The sequence below is a fragment of the Myxocyprinus asiaticus genome, chromosome 2 (assembly GCF_019703515.2).
Source record: "Myxocyprinus asiaticus isolate MX2 ecotype Aquarium Trade chromosome 2, UBuf_Myxa_2, whole genome shotgun sequence".
In the NCBI taxonomy this organism is placed as follows: domain Eukaryota; kingdom Metazoa; phylum Chordata; class Actinopteri; order Cypriniformes; family Catostomidae; genus Myxocyprinus; species Myxocyprinus asiaticus.
In genome coordinates, this window is record NC_059345.1 from 52924485 (window position 1) to 52940831 (window position 16347).

The following is a 16347-nucleotide window of genomic DNA, read 5'->3' on the forward strand; positions in this document are numbered from 1 at the left end:
TGTTTGATTGTAGTACTGAGTTGTCTTGTAATAAACAATAGTAAAATTTAGATATTAAATAATCATAAAATATGATTTATGGAAGCACAAAAAAATAATAATAAAGCAAATTTTTTATATTTTTATTTTGCCAAATTTTTTAGTTAAACTATTCAGAAGAGAAAGGTTGAGAAATACTGGTGCGGGCTTAACTCCAAAAATGGTGCTGGTGGTGGAATGAGGTCCCAGGTCACTAAAGACCCGAGGTATGCATTAAAGGGTTAAAAGGAACAGGTACAGGTGAGGTGGGAGAGGATTGTTGCAAGCCGGATTCGAACTGGCACTGGCCACATGAGCACCACAGCATGTAGATTTATTATAATTTATTTTATACTAAATTAAAGAATCTCTATATGTAGGGCTGTCAATAGGGCTGAGAAATTTTCACTGAAATATTACCAAAATTCGAATTATATTCACATTTTAAAAGACATTATTTCAGGTAGGGGAAAAAATGAAAAGACATCTGATTTTTAAATCATCGTTGTCTCCTACATTCACAAGGGGGTGCAACAAATCAGTATAAACCATCAGCACTGTGTTGAAGCGATTGTTTATTGCAAAAAACAAATCTGTCTGTTAACAAATGTGCAAGTTCATATTTTCAAATATTAAGTAAAAAAGTAAAACAAGAAAAGAAACACTTCAATAGACGATTCTATGTTAAATTCTTAGTGTTGCACAGTAGGCTATACTGTTACCATAGTACTACCATGGACTCAAGCTTCATAATACTGCCGTGATCCCAGTGTTTTTCATTAAATACAGTTGTATATACATACCTAATGCTTAAGTGAGCATGGCATAGCCAAGACACAACCACCAAAGACCTTTACCTATGGGGGCTGTTCACTCCGAACGCGTCAGTCTTTTTCCAATGTAAGCATGCACTAGATGGACGTCTTTTACTGTTGTGTGGTGTCTCTTGTGCAGTTTAGATGCAGTTTAGATGCAGTTTTTCAATTTAAAAGGAAATTCAACCTTTAAAACTTGTCTCGAAAAACTCTTGTTCTGTTTTATTTGTTGCTCTGCACCTGTTTTAGCCCAATAATGTAAGTTATGCTCATTTTAGCAATCGAATGTGCATTTTTTTCCTAAATCTGACGAATGTTTGGGTTTCAAACTTTTATTTGACATTCTGATCTACCCTTGACAGGTTTATTTGTGCATTTAATTACACTGCTGGAACAGCTTGAAGTAAACTGTTTTTCTCATGGGAGTGAAAGAACTAAAACTTCATGTTTGTAAGTGTGTAACATTCTTATGCACTTCCTAGCATGTGAAGCAGCCCATATGTGCATGTGAAGAATGTCGTTATTGCGATGCACACAAAACCGTGACATCTCACATGCATATGTATTTGATCTATACCCAATTGGTCTCAGTTTTAAATTAGATTAAGCTGAGAATGTTATTCAGTGTGAATAGACGACACACACGTTCACACACACTTTATCATCTGTTTGTCTTAAATTATTGTCCATATTAGCACGAGCAAACATCTTTGTCTTCATTCTGCAAGAAAATTGTTTTTCGTCAGCCGATTTAGCATGCGAGAGAGAGAAAGAGAAAGAGAGCTGTGAAAATGGAAATTGATTGTATTGTTTTTACTTTAAATCCTCTCCGTGGTTAAATCACTCCGACAAGTGCTGAGAAAAATGAATGGGAATTAAGGAAAAAGAGAGGGAATGAGGGGAAAAAGGAAAGTGAAGGAAAAAGGGAGTGAAAGAAAGGAGGAACTGGGTGGAGAGACAAGAATGGAGGGACAGCAGAGGGAGGTGAAGACAGCAGTGGCTGTTGAGGGTTGAAGAAATCACAAAGGAGCATGTAGATGGAGAGAAGGCGTGTGTGTGTGTGTGAGAGAGAGAGAGAGAGAGAGAGAGAGAGAGAGAGAAAGAGAGAGAGGAAAAGGTGTGGTGGTGGGTAACTCGGTTCATGTTCAGTGAAGTGGAGTATTTAATTTAACAAGATGAACGAGCTGCCCAGGATGCTGTTTTTTTCCCCATTTCCCTCTTGGAGAGGATGAAATGTGCCGCCCTTTTCTCCTCTGTAGTCAGGGCATGATGTTTCCCCAAGGTAATGAAAGTCAACCTAACTGGCCAGTGAAAATCACATGACACCACTACAGTTTAGTACTACATCGATTTTTGATTTCCTAACTTAAACTACTTGCTCCAAAACAAAGAACACAATAGCCTAAGCACATGGAACTGTAATGCCATTTTCGTAAGGTCTCTGAAGGCTAACATTATAAAGTCCAAAAGGACAATTATAAGATGTCAGGGGCATTTCTATATCTTCAGCCAATTGAACCTTTTTATAGGTGATGATGCCCCATTTAGCAGCTTCAATCTAGCAAACTTTTTTATATTTTCAGTTTTTTTTTTAATTCAAAGAAACACTGCTGCGATGGGGTTCAAATACAGCTACTGAGGGAGTGATGGCAAATTTAGCATCTTTCTCTCCTTGGACTGCTTTTTTTTTAGTGGATTTTTATTTTGCTCTTTGAGAAAATGGAAGCGCAAAAAGAATATTTGCTGTGCTCTCCCATTCACAGATATAGATGAAATTACTCTGACGTCACACCCATAGTATCTATACGTAGATACCATATTAGCAGCTGCTTCTATAGACCACGTTAAGTCAACAGCCGTACATCAGTACATGAATGTAAATTGACAGATATGGTCTGCAAATGTCTATTGTCTTTTCCAGCCAGCTTCCAGATTATCTGATTTTCCAAAAACATTGGGCAGTATATTAGATGATCTAAAAAATCCTGACTTCACTTCTAAAACAGGTTGTTTTTTTTCCCCTTAGCAAACTGCAAATGAAGTCCTCTACAAATAAATATATCATGGCAAACACACTGAAAATTTGCACCCAGTCAGTCAGTTCATTACATGATGAACTGTTTCCACAAAAAAAAAAAAAAAAAGTTTATGCAGCGGTCTGAGGCTTCTTCTCCATTCACTTAAATTCAAACAGCTCTCCTTGTTGACTGTTCCAAGATGGCGCCGCGGTTGACGTATCCGAACCATCCGAATGAGGCATCTATGTATGAATATCTGTGGTCACACCACATTCAACCGCGCTTCCGTGTTCTTATTAACAGCAGATTTCAGTGGTGGATATGGGCAGCACTGACGTTTTAATAATCTTTTAAGCATTACATAATATAATAATGTTTGTTGATGTTAATAAAAGTTACTATGAAGGGATATCTATGGTTAACAGTGAAGAAATTATGTAGGTTCGTTCTGAATTATCAGAAAAAGATTTAACAAGATTTAACTTGATTCAGTATGGCTGTATGATTATGCTGGACATGTAACAGGTTGATGAATACAAACCCTCACACATTTAGAACACTTCTAAAGCCTGAAAAATTTGGCATATACACCTATGAGCCAAAACATTATGACCACCTGCCTAATATAGTTGTTCCTCCACGTGCTGCCAAAACAGTGCTGACCCGCAAAGGCATGGACTCTACAAGACCCATGAAGGTGTCCTGTGGTATCTGGCATCAAAACATTAGCAGCAGATCCTTCAAGTCCTGTAAGTTGTGAGGTTGAGCCGCAGTGGATCGGACTTGTTGGTCCAGTGCATCCCACAGATGCACAGTTGAATTGAGATCTGCGGAATTTGGAGGCTAGGGAAAAACGTTGAACTCTTCATCATGTTCCTCAAACCATTCCTAAACAATGTGTGCAGTGTGGCAGGGTGCATTATCCTGCTGAAATAGGCCACTGCCATCAGGGAATACCAATGCCATGGTGGGGTGTACCTGGTCTGCAACGATGTTTAGGTGGGTGGCACATGTCAAATTGTCATCCACATGAATGGCCGGACCCAGGGTTTCCCAGCAGAACCCAGCAGAACATTGCCCAGAGCATCACACTCCCATCACACCCCACCATGGCTTGTCGTCTTCCCACAGTGCATCCTTGTGCCATCACTTCCCCTGGTAAACGAACACATACACGGCCACCACCTGTGAGTGGTCATAATGTTTTGGCTCATCAGTGTATAAATGAGAACTACCAACAGACATACAATATGTTTCTTTAATGCATAGATTATTAACACACATACAGTAAATAATAATGTTTGACTTCAATATCATCATATTCCATGTCCAAACTTAATTTCAGCCTTTTTCAATTTAATAATTGTTACTTACTGCATTAAAAAGTACTGCAAAGACATCAGTTAAGCAGTATGACATTGTTTTTATTTACATATCCTTTCACAAACAGTAGCCTATGTGCTGTAATGGGAGACAGAGTCCCATAAGTCATATTTGGCCTCATATCTGTCACAGCTGTTGCACTTTGGAAATTAAAATTTTCGATCAGAGTTTGTGCGATTCTTTCATAAAAAGTTCAAATATACCAAAAGCAGCTGGGTCTAATAAGAGCAGACACAATAACAATGACGGTGATCCCTGAAATATAAAATATGTACAATTCTGAGTTTATCCTGATAGCTCAGATCTCATATAATCTTTCAGAAACGCCCTGTTTCAACCACACAAATAACACTTTCTGGGCATTTTCAGCTCAATTTAGTTGAAGTGCCTATAGAAAGCAGTTCCTTTCTCCACTGCCAAAATAAAGCGCCGGAGTGAGCGTTTGTTTGTAAACAGTAACTTCTTCTATATAAGTTTACCGCACTATAGTTTATTTCCGTGTTTCAAACCTGAAAATGTGAAAAAATTCCATCCAATAAGATTGTATTTTTTGTGTGATTTCACTGAAACACAGAGTGGGCCACGGATGAGCGATACAAAAGTAAAGCGCACATCCGAGGGCTCTGCGCAGGCGTGGCGCCCTGTGTCACAAAGAACATTGTCGCTTTTGGCAAAATACTTTTTGTCACCTTATGCCAGGGAGCTATTGAAATACAGTGTAACTTCCGTAACAAATTTGAAACATTTTGGGACCAATGTACAACCAATGTACAATGTATTTATATTTCCAAAAGTGTCCTAATGCTTTATTTCAGAAATCATGTCGATTCTTCTGAAATGTGAAATGTGGACTCTTTCAAAAGATGAGCTTTACTTTGAAAACTTCACCCTATTGAACGACAAGTAACCGTAGGCTACTTATACTATCTGTCCAAATATTGTCTTGAAAAGGACGATATAGTAGCCCTCTGGCTGTTGTTGTGTCGTTTTCTCTCCTCTCTCCTTCCCTCTCAGAAACATCCCTTGGTCCTCTGAGAGGTTTTCATATTGTCACCCTTGAGGTAATTGGTAAAGTTTGGAAGAAAATTTTGCTGTTTATTTCTTGCTTGTTCTTGTGTGAAATAAATGTTGTCATTCATTCACACTCTGATCAGTGGATCAGCAGGTATTCACCCACCAGCGAGTTCATCGTCTATTCTGTGCTCCCTTTGACCATTTCCACACACACGTTTCTTGCATATAGAAAATGTTTTATAGTTTATTTTAGAAGTTTTTTTTTTATTATTCACTTGATTCACTCCTGCTATAATGTTTTGATTAGCCAAACAGAATATATTAAACTAAATTGTTGGGATTGTTCACATGGCTGTAACTAATAAGCTTAATTCCAATGGGTTTGGAATTCTTTATTTTACTTCCTAATGTTGTTGTTTTTTTGTTTTGTTTCTTACAAAAATGGACATGAAAAATTAAGAGTTTGTTGATTCTTCACAGGACTTTAATGCTGGACTGGCCATTGCTGAGGTGGACCTGACTGCTGCATGTGTAAAACAGGTTGAGAGGAAGGGCTTTGAGATCACTACACCTTTCAAATCCTTTTGGTGAGCTGCTAAAAAGTAATATATAATAGATTGAAAATAACAAATTGTTTTTTTCACTCATTAAATCTTGTTTAAAACACATTTCATGACCTTCGAGTAGAGCTAAGCTTCTTACCTGGATTTCTTTAATATTACTTGTCTTGGGGTAAATAAGAAATTCATAATCAAAGTTACACCCAAGGCCAGACTTAGTAAATTAAGTGTTAACATTAGTATAAATATTCATTTATTTACTCAAGCGCCTCCAGAAATTTCATCAGATTATGAGAGAGGTTGCTCTAAATTTCATATACAGCCTCTGGTTACATAAATCATCAGCACTTTCATGTTTGAAATACTTTCATAATTTGCAGAATAGTAAATTAACTGCTATAGATGTGACCCTTCATACCTTGCTACTTGCATAAGGTTGTGAGAAAGAAAGAAGTGTGGCTTTTACCTGCCCTGCCACATAAAAACTCATTTTTGTTGATCCACTCTTCAACTGCATTCTATTCAAGTTTAATGGCCAGATCAAAAGAGATTCCAGAGGACCTTAGAAGAAGAGTTGTTGAAGTTCATAAGTCTGGAAAGAGTTACAAAAGGATTTCTTGGTTCCCCATAGCCCAAAGTCAGGCGGTTTACTCCTGGAATAAATTCAGCACCATTTCTACTTTCACTTCGACTGGGTGAACTGCAATTCACAGTGTAAGAACATGACAAAGAGTCCTCCAACAGCTTACAAAGAACCTTACTATGAGGGCTAAGAATGTGCTGCTGTGTTCACAAGTCTACTGTTAAAAAAAAAAAAACACTTGACAAGAAAAACAAGAGAAGTTCATGAAAGCTTACCAGAGATGAATCTACTGCATTTAAGAAATGTGCCACTTAGAGAGAACAAAATACTGCATATCTACCCTAAAATTTTGTTCTAAAATTAAAGGTGTCATATCATGAGAAATCAAAATTTCTTTGATCTTTTGAAATAGAAGAGTTTGATGTACTATGAGAACATATTGTAACTTTCAGAACTTCCTCTCCAGTCCAAAAAGGCCATGACTATTGCTATTATTCCCAAACACCAGAAGGACCAAAAGTAATATGTGGGAAAATCTGCAAAACCTTGTGCTGTTCCTGGTTGTAGTTATCACCTGGTGCTTTGCATATCCTTCTGAAGGATTCCGAGGTTCTAAAAGAGTGGCTGAAGTTTATTTTTTCAGATTAACAATTTTGTATTGATTCACATAAATGAACACCGAAAAACAAAACATATATACATAAAATCAGTCTTAACCCCCACTATTACCCCTCCCAATCCCCAATCCCACCCTGACCCCAACAACATCACAGTGGTCACAAATGATATAGACACACACACACAAAAATAAAAATAAAATAATAAATAAATAAATAAACAAATAAAAAAATAAAATAATAATAATCATCTATCCATAAATGACATATACCCGCCCCATTTCTCCACGAACACCCTGTACCTCCCCATTCTTCTAAATGACCCTTCTTCAAAGGCCGCCACCCTTCCCATCTCTGAGCACCACTCCTGAAAAGAGAGTGCTTCAGCCGACCTCCAACCCCTTAAAATGATCTGCCTGGTGATCATGACACTGGTTAAGACCCAACTCTTTATGTGTCTATTTTCAATGTCGATGACCGCCCCATCGCCCAAAATACAGAGTCTGGGGCAAAATGATACCCGAGTGTCTAATACATTGCACACCAGACTCTGAACCTTTAACCAAAACTCCTGGATCTCAACACACCCCCAAAAGACATGGGTTATGTCTCCATCCTCTGATTGGCTTCGCCAGCAGGTGAGTGTGTCTTTAAGATCAAGCCTATACAATCTAGAGGGGGTCCAGTAGAACCAATGTAAAATCTTGAATTGCATAAGGCGCACCCTTGCGTCTCTAGATGCAGTCTTGATGATTTTTAGAAACCTAGCCCACACTCCCTCCTCCAATTCCAAGTTTAAATCTTTCTCCCATAATCTCTTGAGAGTGGTTGAGGCTCCGTCCTCCAGACTCTGAATTAACAGGGAGTAATACACTAATGCCTCATGACCTTTTCCAAAAGCAGTAATCACCACTCTTATAGTATCTGCCGCTTTAGGGGGATGTATGCTATTCCCAAAAATAGTACAGAGCAAGTGGCGCAGCTGTAGATACCTAAAAAAACTGAGATCTGGGGATCCCAAAATGTTGAACCAAATTTTCAAAGGATCTCAACACACTACTCTCATGTAGGTCACTGAGTGTAGTAACCCCCCTCACAATCCACTCTGACCAGCAGAAAGGGGACTTATTAATACATAGTTTGGGTTTCAGCCATAAGCTCGAGGCAACATTTAGATAAATATCCGAATTAAATACTCTGGACACTTTTGTCCATACCGAGTGCAAATGCGAGATAACTGGGTGTAATTTAACTTCTCTGGTTTGACTGATAGAAAGACTTTGCAATGGCAAAATAGGAGCAATAACTTCCTGTTCAATACAGAACCAGAGAGGGGCTCTTTCAGGTGGAAGCGACCAATGAGCCAAATGTCTGAGACCGAACGCATATTAATAAAACAAAATCTTGGGTAGGCCTAGCCCACCTTTGTCAATCGGCCTATGCAGCTTACTGAAATGTAATCTGGGACGCTTACCATTCCAAATGAAAGACTTTGCTATGCTCTCAAATTCCTTGAAAAAAGAGAGGGGGACATCTATAGGGAGTGACTGTAGCAGGTAGTTGATTTTTGGAATACAGTTAATTTTAATAACATTAACCTTCCCAATCATCGATAAATGTAGTGAAGCCCATCTGCCCACATTGCTCGAAAACCTTTTTTATTAAAGGGTCAAAATTAACTATAATTAAATCAGACAAATTTGCTGGGAATAAAATACCCAAATACTTAATGCCCTGTTTGGGCCACTGGAAGGCGCCCAGCTGGAAGGCCGTTACTGGGCAGTACGCTGTCAAAGCTTCGGATTTAGACCAATTGACTTTGTATCCTGAGAACTTGGAAAAGGAATTAATAATTCTGTGGAGGCAAGGGATAGATCTAGTAGGGTCAGAGATGAATAATAAAATATCATCTGCATAAAGCAGAAGCTTATGTGCCATACCTCCCGCCGTCACCCCTGGAAAATCGTCCTCCTTTCTTATCGCGGCTGCTAATGTTTCCAGGGCAAGACAGAACAATAATGGGGAAAGAGGGCAACCCTGGTGGGTGCCCCTATCCAGAGTAAAATAATCTGAAATTAATCAATTTGTTTGTACCGCCGCCACCGGGTTTCTATAAAGTAACTTAATCCATCCAATAAAAGTATTCCTGAACCCGTATATTTCCAAAATCTTAAAAAGATAATCCCATTCTACCATATCAAATGCCTTTTCGGCGTCAAGTGAGATGGCAGTGACCAGAGTCTGATCATTCGCCACTGACCACATGATATTGATGAAATGCCTAATGTTATCAGAAGAGCTGTTGCCCCAAATAAACCCCACATGATCTATATGTATAAGAGATGTCATAACTTTACATAATCGGTTAGCAAAAATTTTTGACAATATTTTTACATCTAGCTGGATCAGGGAAATTGGATGGTAACTCTTACACTCACTTGGATCTTTGTCCTTTTTAAGAATCAGACTGATCCAGGCTTGTGTCATGGTTGGCAAAAGCTTTCCATTCTTTATTGATTCTGTATAAACTTCTAGCAAATGTGGAGCAAATTCTGTAGCATAAGATCTATTATATCTAATTCAGCAGCAAAACCATCTGGCCCCAGAGCCTTGCCTGTAGGCAGGGCCTTAAATACCTCGTCAAGCTCCTCCAAGGTTATCTCAGAATCAAGAGATTTTTTTTGCTTAGTTGTCAATTTAGGGAGTTCTAATGGTTCCACAAAGTTTCTAATATCTTCATCAGTAGACGAAGATGTGGAACTATAAAGATCAAGATAGAACTCTTTAAAAGCATTATTAATATCGGTAAATATTTCACCACCAGCAGATTTCACTGAGGGAATGATAGAAAAAGACTCTCTCTGCTTTATATATCTAGCCAAAAGCTTCCCTGCTTTGTCCCCCTGTATGACTGTTTTGCCCTGAATAACCAAAACTCCATTTTCCACGACTAAATAATATTATATCTGTATTTCAATCAGGTCAATTCTCTGAGGCCATCAGATGATATTTGGCACTTCAGCTCTGCCTTGGCACTTTTAATATTCCCTTCCAACTCCATGAGTTCTCAAGCTTTGGATTTTTTGATGAATGAGGCATACTGTATGATCCGACCCCTAAGAATGCCTTAAGTGCCTCCCAAGCCATGCCCACAGAAGATACTGAGGACCAGTTGGTCTCCATATAGACATTGATTTCAGTGTTTAACATTTGTTGGAAATCAGGATTTTGCAAAAGTGATACATTAAAGTGCCAACTATATGATTTATTTTTCTCCATATGTGGCAACACCTCTAAACTCACCAGGGCGTGATCTGAGACTAAGATGTTTCCAACTGAGCAGTCAACAACAGATGAAATGAGGGACTTAGATATATATATAAAAAATCTATTCTAGAATGAATCTTATGGACTGATGAAAATAATATATAGTCCCTACCAGATGGGTTCAAAAGTCTCCAAATATCTGCAAGACCAAGATTTTTATACATCCTAAGAAGCATAAATGTTGCTCTAGGGGGCTTACACACTTTTGCTTCACTATGATCAAATACTGAGTCCATCAATAGATTAAAGTCTCCTCCCAATATTATATCATGAGGGGTGCCAGCGGCTTGCAACATCCCTTTAAGATCTATAAAAAAGCCCTGATCATCAGTGTAAGGTACGTAAATATTAGCCAAAATCAACCTTGGCCCCTGAATTTCAGCTAAAACAATAATGACTCTTTGATTGAGACATTTGAATTGTAGATGCTTATTTATCATTGTAATGACTCCCCTACTCTTACTTGAGCCAGCACTAAAGAAAACATGCCCACCCCATATCTTCCCAAATTTTTCAGCTTCCTGCGGGGAAATATGCGTTTCTTGAAGAAACACTATATCATATTTCTTACGTTTAAGAAAAGAAATAACCTTCCTTCTTTTTATGGGGTGCCCCAACCCATTCACATTCCACGTGGAGAAAGACAGTCCGCTCATATTAACACTTGACACTTGATTGTGTGTCAAAAACAAGATTATAAAGACCACATTCCCCATTATTGCAACAATCAAACCCCGAACTTGCCCCCCCGAACTGAACAAACAGAAAAAAGAAAAATGTGCACATTAACCCCACGCACAACAGTGCCAACCGCCCATCCCTCTAAACTCAAACAGTCCATGTACGCCTACGAGAGTCCCCATGACAATTTTGCTATCGGATTGGTCAAGTCCGGTGCTTTTGTACAAATTTTGTGAGGCAGAATAACATAACAGAAAACTCCAGCCAATAGGCAGAATAAACACAAAGAATGTGTAGATTCATTCCCAGAACTGGATCGAAGGTGTGTTCCTCCACAAAACAAGCTCCAGCCTCTAGCGGAACCAGCAAAAAAAAAAACTGTTTCAGTTTCCTCGGACAGTCAAACGAAGGTTCAGTGAGCCAGCTGTTTTATAAGTGCAGCAGATGACCTAATCCTTCCAACAACCTGCACAAAATACTTCACAAAACAAACTCCAGGCCACAGGAGGCACACACCATGACTTCCTCAGTTCATCAATTTTATGAAACATCACTTACTGTGAATGCAAATACTCTGCGGCCATGCTTAGCATTCATTCTCAACCCGGCCGGGAACATCAGTGCAAAAGCGATCCTCTGTCGATGCAAAAGCCTCTTGAAGGAGTGTCATTCCACAAAACAAACTCCAGCTGCTAGGTTTCCTCAGACAGTCAAGAGTATGTACAGCAAGACAGCTCACTTGGGGGCCACATGAAAATCATCAAATGGCTAACTCACACCATTGACTCTATGAAAGACAATGCTTGTTGTGGGCATGTAAATATTTTGTGGCCATCCTTAGTATCTATTCTCAGCTTGGCCGGAATCATCACTGCAAAAATGATCTTCCGTTGATGAAGGAGTTTTTTGCATTCCTTGAATCGATCACGTTTCTCTCGTCGAATTCACAAAGTCTGTGAACAAGAAAATGCTGTGGTTCTTCCAAGAAAGCTTTCCTTTGTTCCTCGCCTCACGCAACACGAGATCTTTATCGGATGATCTCAGAAATTTGGCCAGAATTGATCGGGGCCTGTCTCCCTCTGTGGATCTGCGAGCCGGGACTCTGTGGGCTCACTCCATTTCCAGCTTATGGCCTGTTATGTCGAGCAGACTTGGAAAGAGCTCGTAAAGGGGTTTCACCATATCTCGACCTTCTTCATGCTTAGGAATTCCAACAATTCGGACATTGTTTCGCCTACTATGATTCACCAAATCCTCTTATTTGGTCTATTTTGGTCACTAGCAGATTAGCAGCTAGTTCCCTCTCTGATGACTCCAGATAATCGATCCATCTCTCGACATCCCTGAATAATTAAAAACTAGCAAAGTGCGCAGAGCTCGCCGTTTACATGTCCACTCCACGCATGGCGTCACGTGACTCTGAAGTTTATTTTTAACAAGGTCCCTGATCATTTCAGTCCAATCTTGTAGTTTGTGTAGTGTATTTCAGCATGGATTGTGTTGTTAACCTGTCTCAATATAATGCAGGCTTTGCAAAGAATCTGTTATTGAAGGATGGGAGAATTAAAAACGACATTTGACCTGACAGCAAACCAGCTTCCTGTGCCAGAGAAAAAGCTAAAAACTGTTGATCTTTTCACATGCGAAGGAGGCGTTTCTTGAAGGTACAACAGGACTGTTTGATTCTAAATTGTCACACAGAGAAATATGACCGTTTCTGGCACAAATTGAACTTTAAATGAAAAATATTTCATAATAAAAACATGTACTATGCTGAAGGGTGTATATTATGAGCTTGCGTTGCTTTTTAATTGCTTTGAACTTTTCTTGCAGTTATGTAGGGACTGATGAATTCCAAGTGACTTCATAGACATCTGAACGTTTAACAGCAGAATACCTAAATCTTGAAAATGCATGCAACATGACAGTGAACTAAAACACAAGTATAAATAGAGTGACTCAAACAAAAGAAATGCCTTATAAATTCCTGACTTCGTTCCATTGAAATGCTGTAGTGCATTCTGAAGGAGGCTATTCCAGCAAGAATATGTCAGTATTTGGGACTATTCTCTGTGTTAACCACCAGATGTCGCCAGTAAGACTGAGTCTGAATTTGCTAAATTCTGGTTATCACCTGTGTTTCATTATCCCTGTGTCATGTGCCCTTGTTATCCAATTGTCTTTTGTGTATTTAAGCCCTAGTCTTTGAACTGTTCCTTGCTTAGTCTTTGAGTCCTTGCCTCATGTAAGCATCTGTTTCAAGCTATTGTCTTGAGTAGTTATCTGATTTGGATTACACTGGCTGTTTTTGGTTTGCTATACTGTACTTGTTTTTGCCTTTGGACTTTGGAATGTTTTTGGATTTCTCTTTATGAACTATGTTTTTGATCTTTTTATCCTGTTTATATTTTTCGCAACCTTTTTCCATTTTTAGACTCACAATAATACTTGGATGATATCTGCCATCCTTGTATTGCTCTGCTTTTGAGTCTCACCCCTCTCAGTGGTAAAGTCCCTGCCTGTTACAAAGGAGACCCAGGTTCCAGACCTGCAAATGGCGGACATTTGTGACAATAGCATGTACTGTTGATGTTAGTAAGCATTTTCTTTATCAGCCGATGGATCATGTCACGAGCTGCTCTGTCTAGTTGGCACATCTCTTCACTGTGCATTTGCATAAACTCTCATCAACTTTGATGCATCACCAACAGTTGCTGTCGTTTATGTCACCTAAAATTGCCCTCTTTCATTTCAAACGAGTGACTTCTGGTCACTTTGTTGCTGCTAAACACTATCAGTGTGAAATAGAGGTCTTCACGGCTCCAAAAATTCGTGCCCGAACCCAAAGAGACCCAGAAATGTACTAACCGGACCCGTCTATTATTTGAAAACTTGGACCCGTACCCATGCAGAACTGAGAAATGCCGGACCCGAACTGGACCCGTCTATTATTTGCAAGCTGGGACCCGGACCCAGCTGGGAGACACAGAACCGATCGACACAGATTTCACAGCTGATTGTTATTAAGTTAATTTACAAGTTGTGAAAGCAGACGTTACCTAATGTAACGTTAGTATATGCATCACGGCCACACACGGCCCCTGTGCCTGGCCGTGATGCAAGAAATCCTTGATCTCCTTTTCAAGAAAGTTGGTAAAGTACATCCAGGTTTTCTGTGATTCCTCTCTTGCTGATTGAAACAGCATAGCTAATCCACTCATTATTTCAGCTTCAAAAGTCCACTTGCTGATACGGTGACGGATGACAAACGCGACTTGTTTAGAATCAACTTTGCAGTTTTTTTGTATCTCGCATAAGATAACTTCGACTGTTTGCCCTTTTGAACTATAATAAAGATTGCTCATTCATTGCCACGGCTGCTAACGTTTGCATGGCTAATTTGCTATCGTGTGCCTTAACTCCGCTCTGCCTCTGACATCACTCAGCTTGTTGTGGCTCCGCTCCGTTTTTCACCTTATTTCCCACCCGCACTTTCTCATCATAATTTTACAATGTTGCAACTTAGTTACGACACACATAGCACCATCATCATCAGCGCTGTTTGATCACGGCCGGGTCTTCTCGGCTCAACTCTGTATGTGTAATGGGACCCGACTCGGACCCGGCTGACCGTATAAAACGTGGATCCGAACCCGTATGGAGGTTGGGTCTCGGGTCCTCATTTTAGGGTGGACCTGTGAAGACCTCTTGTGTGAAAACCTCTTTAGAGCAGCAGCTACAGAAAGCATTTGGCTTGGGTGATTATCAATGAAAATGTTGCCACAAGTTACTTAAAGGAGTCATGATATACTATATATATATAATTTATGGTTTTCTCTGAGGTCCATTTATAATTTTTTTTGCACCCAAAACAGTCAAAATTTAGTAAAATTATCATTTTCACCATGTCTCTGGCCCCTTTTTTTTCTGAAATGCTCAGTTTTCAGCTCTCTTGCCTTTTAATCTCAGGGTTTACACATGACACACATCCAACACATTGCAGACAAGGAGGGGTATAACATACTCTCTCTTAGGTCCGTTGAAGACCAGACGTACTGCTGCATTCTGGATCATTTGCAGAGGCATAATTGCGCATGCAGGAAGGCCAGCTAAAAGATCATTACAGTTATCCTGTCTAGATATGACAAGCGACTGAAGGAAGGGTCTTATCTTCCTGATGTTGTGCAGTGCAAATCTACATGAATGGGCTGTTTTGGAGATGTAGTCGGTGAAAATTAGTTGGCTGGCGATGGTTACCCCTAGATTTCTGACCATTTTGGATGGTGTTAGAGTAGATGAACCTAGCTGATCAACAGCATGGTTGGCTGAAAAGACAAGGAGTTAAAGGTGGTGTTCCTTCATCCAGGCAGAGATGTCTGCCAAATAGGCCGAGATCCGAGCAGTCACCGTGGGTTCGTCGGACTGGAAACACAAGTAGAGCTGCATGTCATCTGCATAGCTGTTGTAAGAGAACCCATGTGCTGGAATGATGGGTCCCAGTGATGTTGTGTATATATAGAAGAGAAGTTGGCCAAGCACTGAGCCCTTCGGTACCCCAGTTATTAGCTGATGTGACTTGGACAGAAAGAAAGAGCTTCCTGAAAGATAGGACTTGAACCAGCCAAATACATGCTATATAATACACTATGAAATGAGCCTAACACATATAATCCACGGTTAAACATGCTATGCACACAGTATAATCCTGCACTGATGCGTTCAGGAACTGTTAAACTTCAGGTACTCTTTCCTGATGTTGGGATGCTTCAACACAGGTCTAAGCAGAGATGCTGGTCTTCCCAGCCACGACATCTTCCATGTCTGTTTACACAAAGGTTAGGACATGGTTCTCTCAGTCAGTGGCAGCAGTGGAATGGAGCAGAGCAAGCCGTGCTTTTGAAAGTTGAACTTGTTCTGCTTTTAAAGCGCACCACACATTGCCATAAACGTATCAAAATGGTCAAAGTTGTCCATCTAGTGTATGTTTACATAGACCAACAATTAAAAATGGTGCAGATGGGTGCAAGAATGTGTCCAGGATACGTTTATTCTCAAAACAGCAAGATGCTGCACATCTGAATGAAACAGAATGGTGGTCTCCTTTTGAGATTAATAACTTGTCACAGAGTCTTTTAAAAGCAGCGTGAGATGCATGCCAATGGTCAAAGATGTCTGTCTAGGGCATGTTTATGTAGAAAAAAGTAATTAAAAATAGTCCAACTGGAAGGTGTCCTGTGTAAGGCCCCTTTGGAATGAGGAAATAGTAGGCCTATTTGTCCTGCTTTCACTCCAGCTTACCGACTTAGCATCAGTGGGCAGGCCAAGGGTGTG

At 39.7% G+C, this 16347-nt stretch overlaps 1 protein-coding gene across 2 annotated transcripts in view; it reads left to right on the forward strand.

Annotated features, from left to right (window-relative positions):
* LOC127452073 (arf-GAP with Rho-GAP domain, ANK repeat and PH domain-containing protein 2-like) overlaps positions 1-16347 on the forward strand; it is a 154445-nt gene that overhangs the window by 43611 nt on the left and 94487 nt on the right. For both annotated transcript variants that reach the window (XM_051717252.1, XM_051717257.1), the window contains exon 10: positions 5729-5835. In XM_051717252.1, the coding sequence (XP_051573212.1) occupies positions 5729-5835 (107 nt within the window). The remainder of the gene's footprint in view (positions 1-5728; positions 5836-16347) is intronic.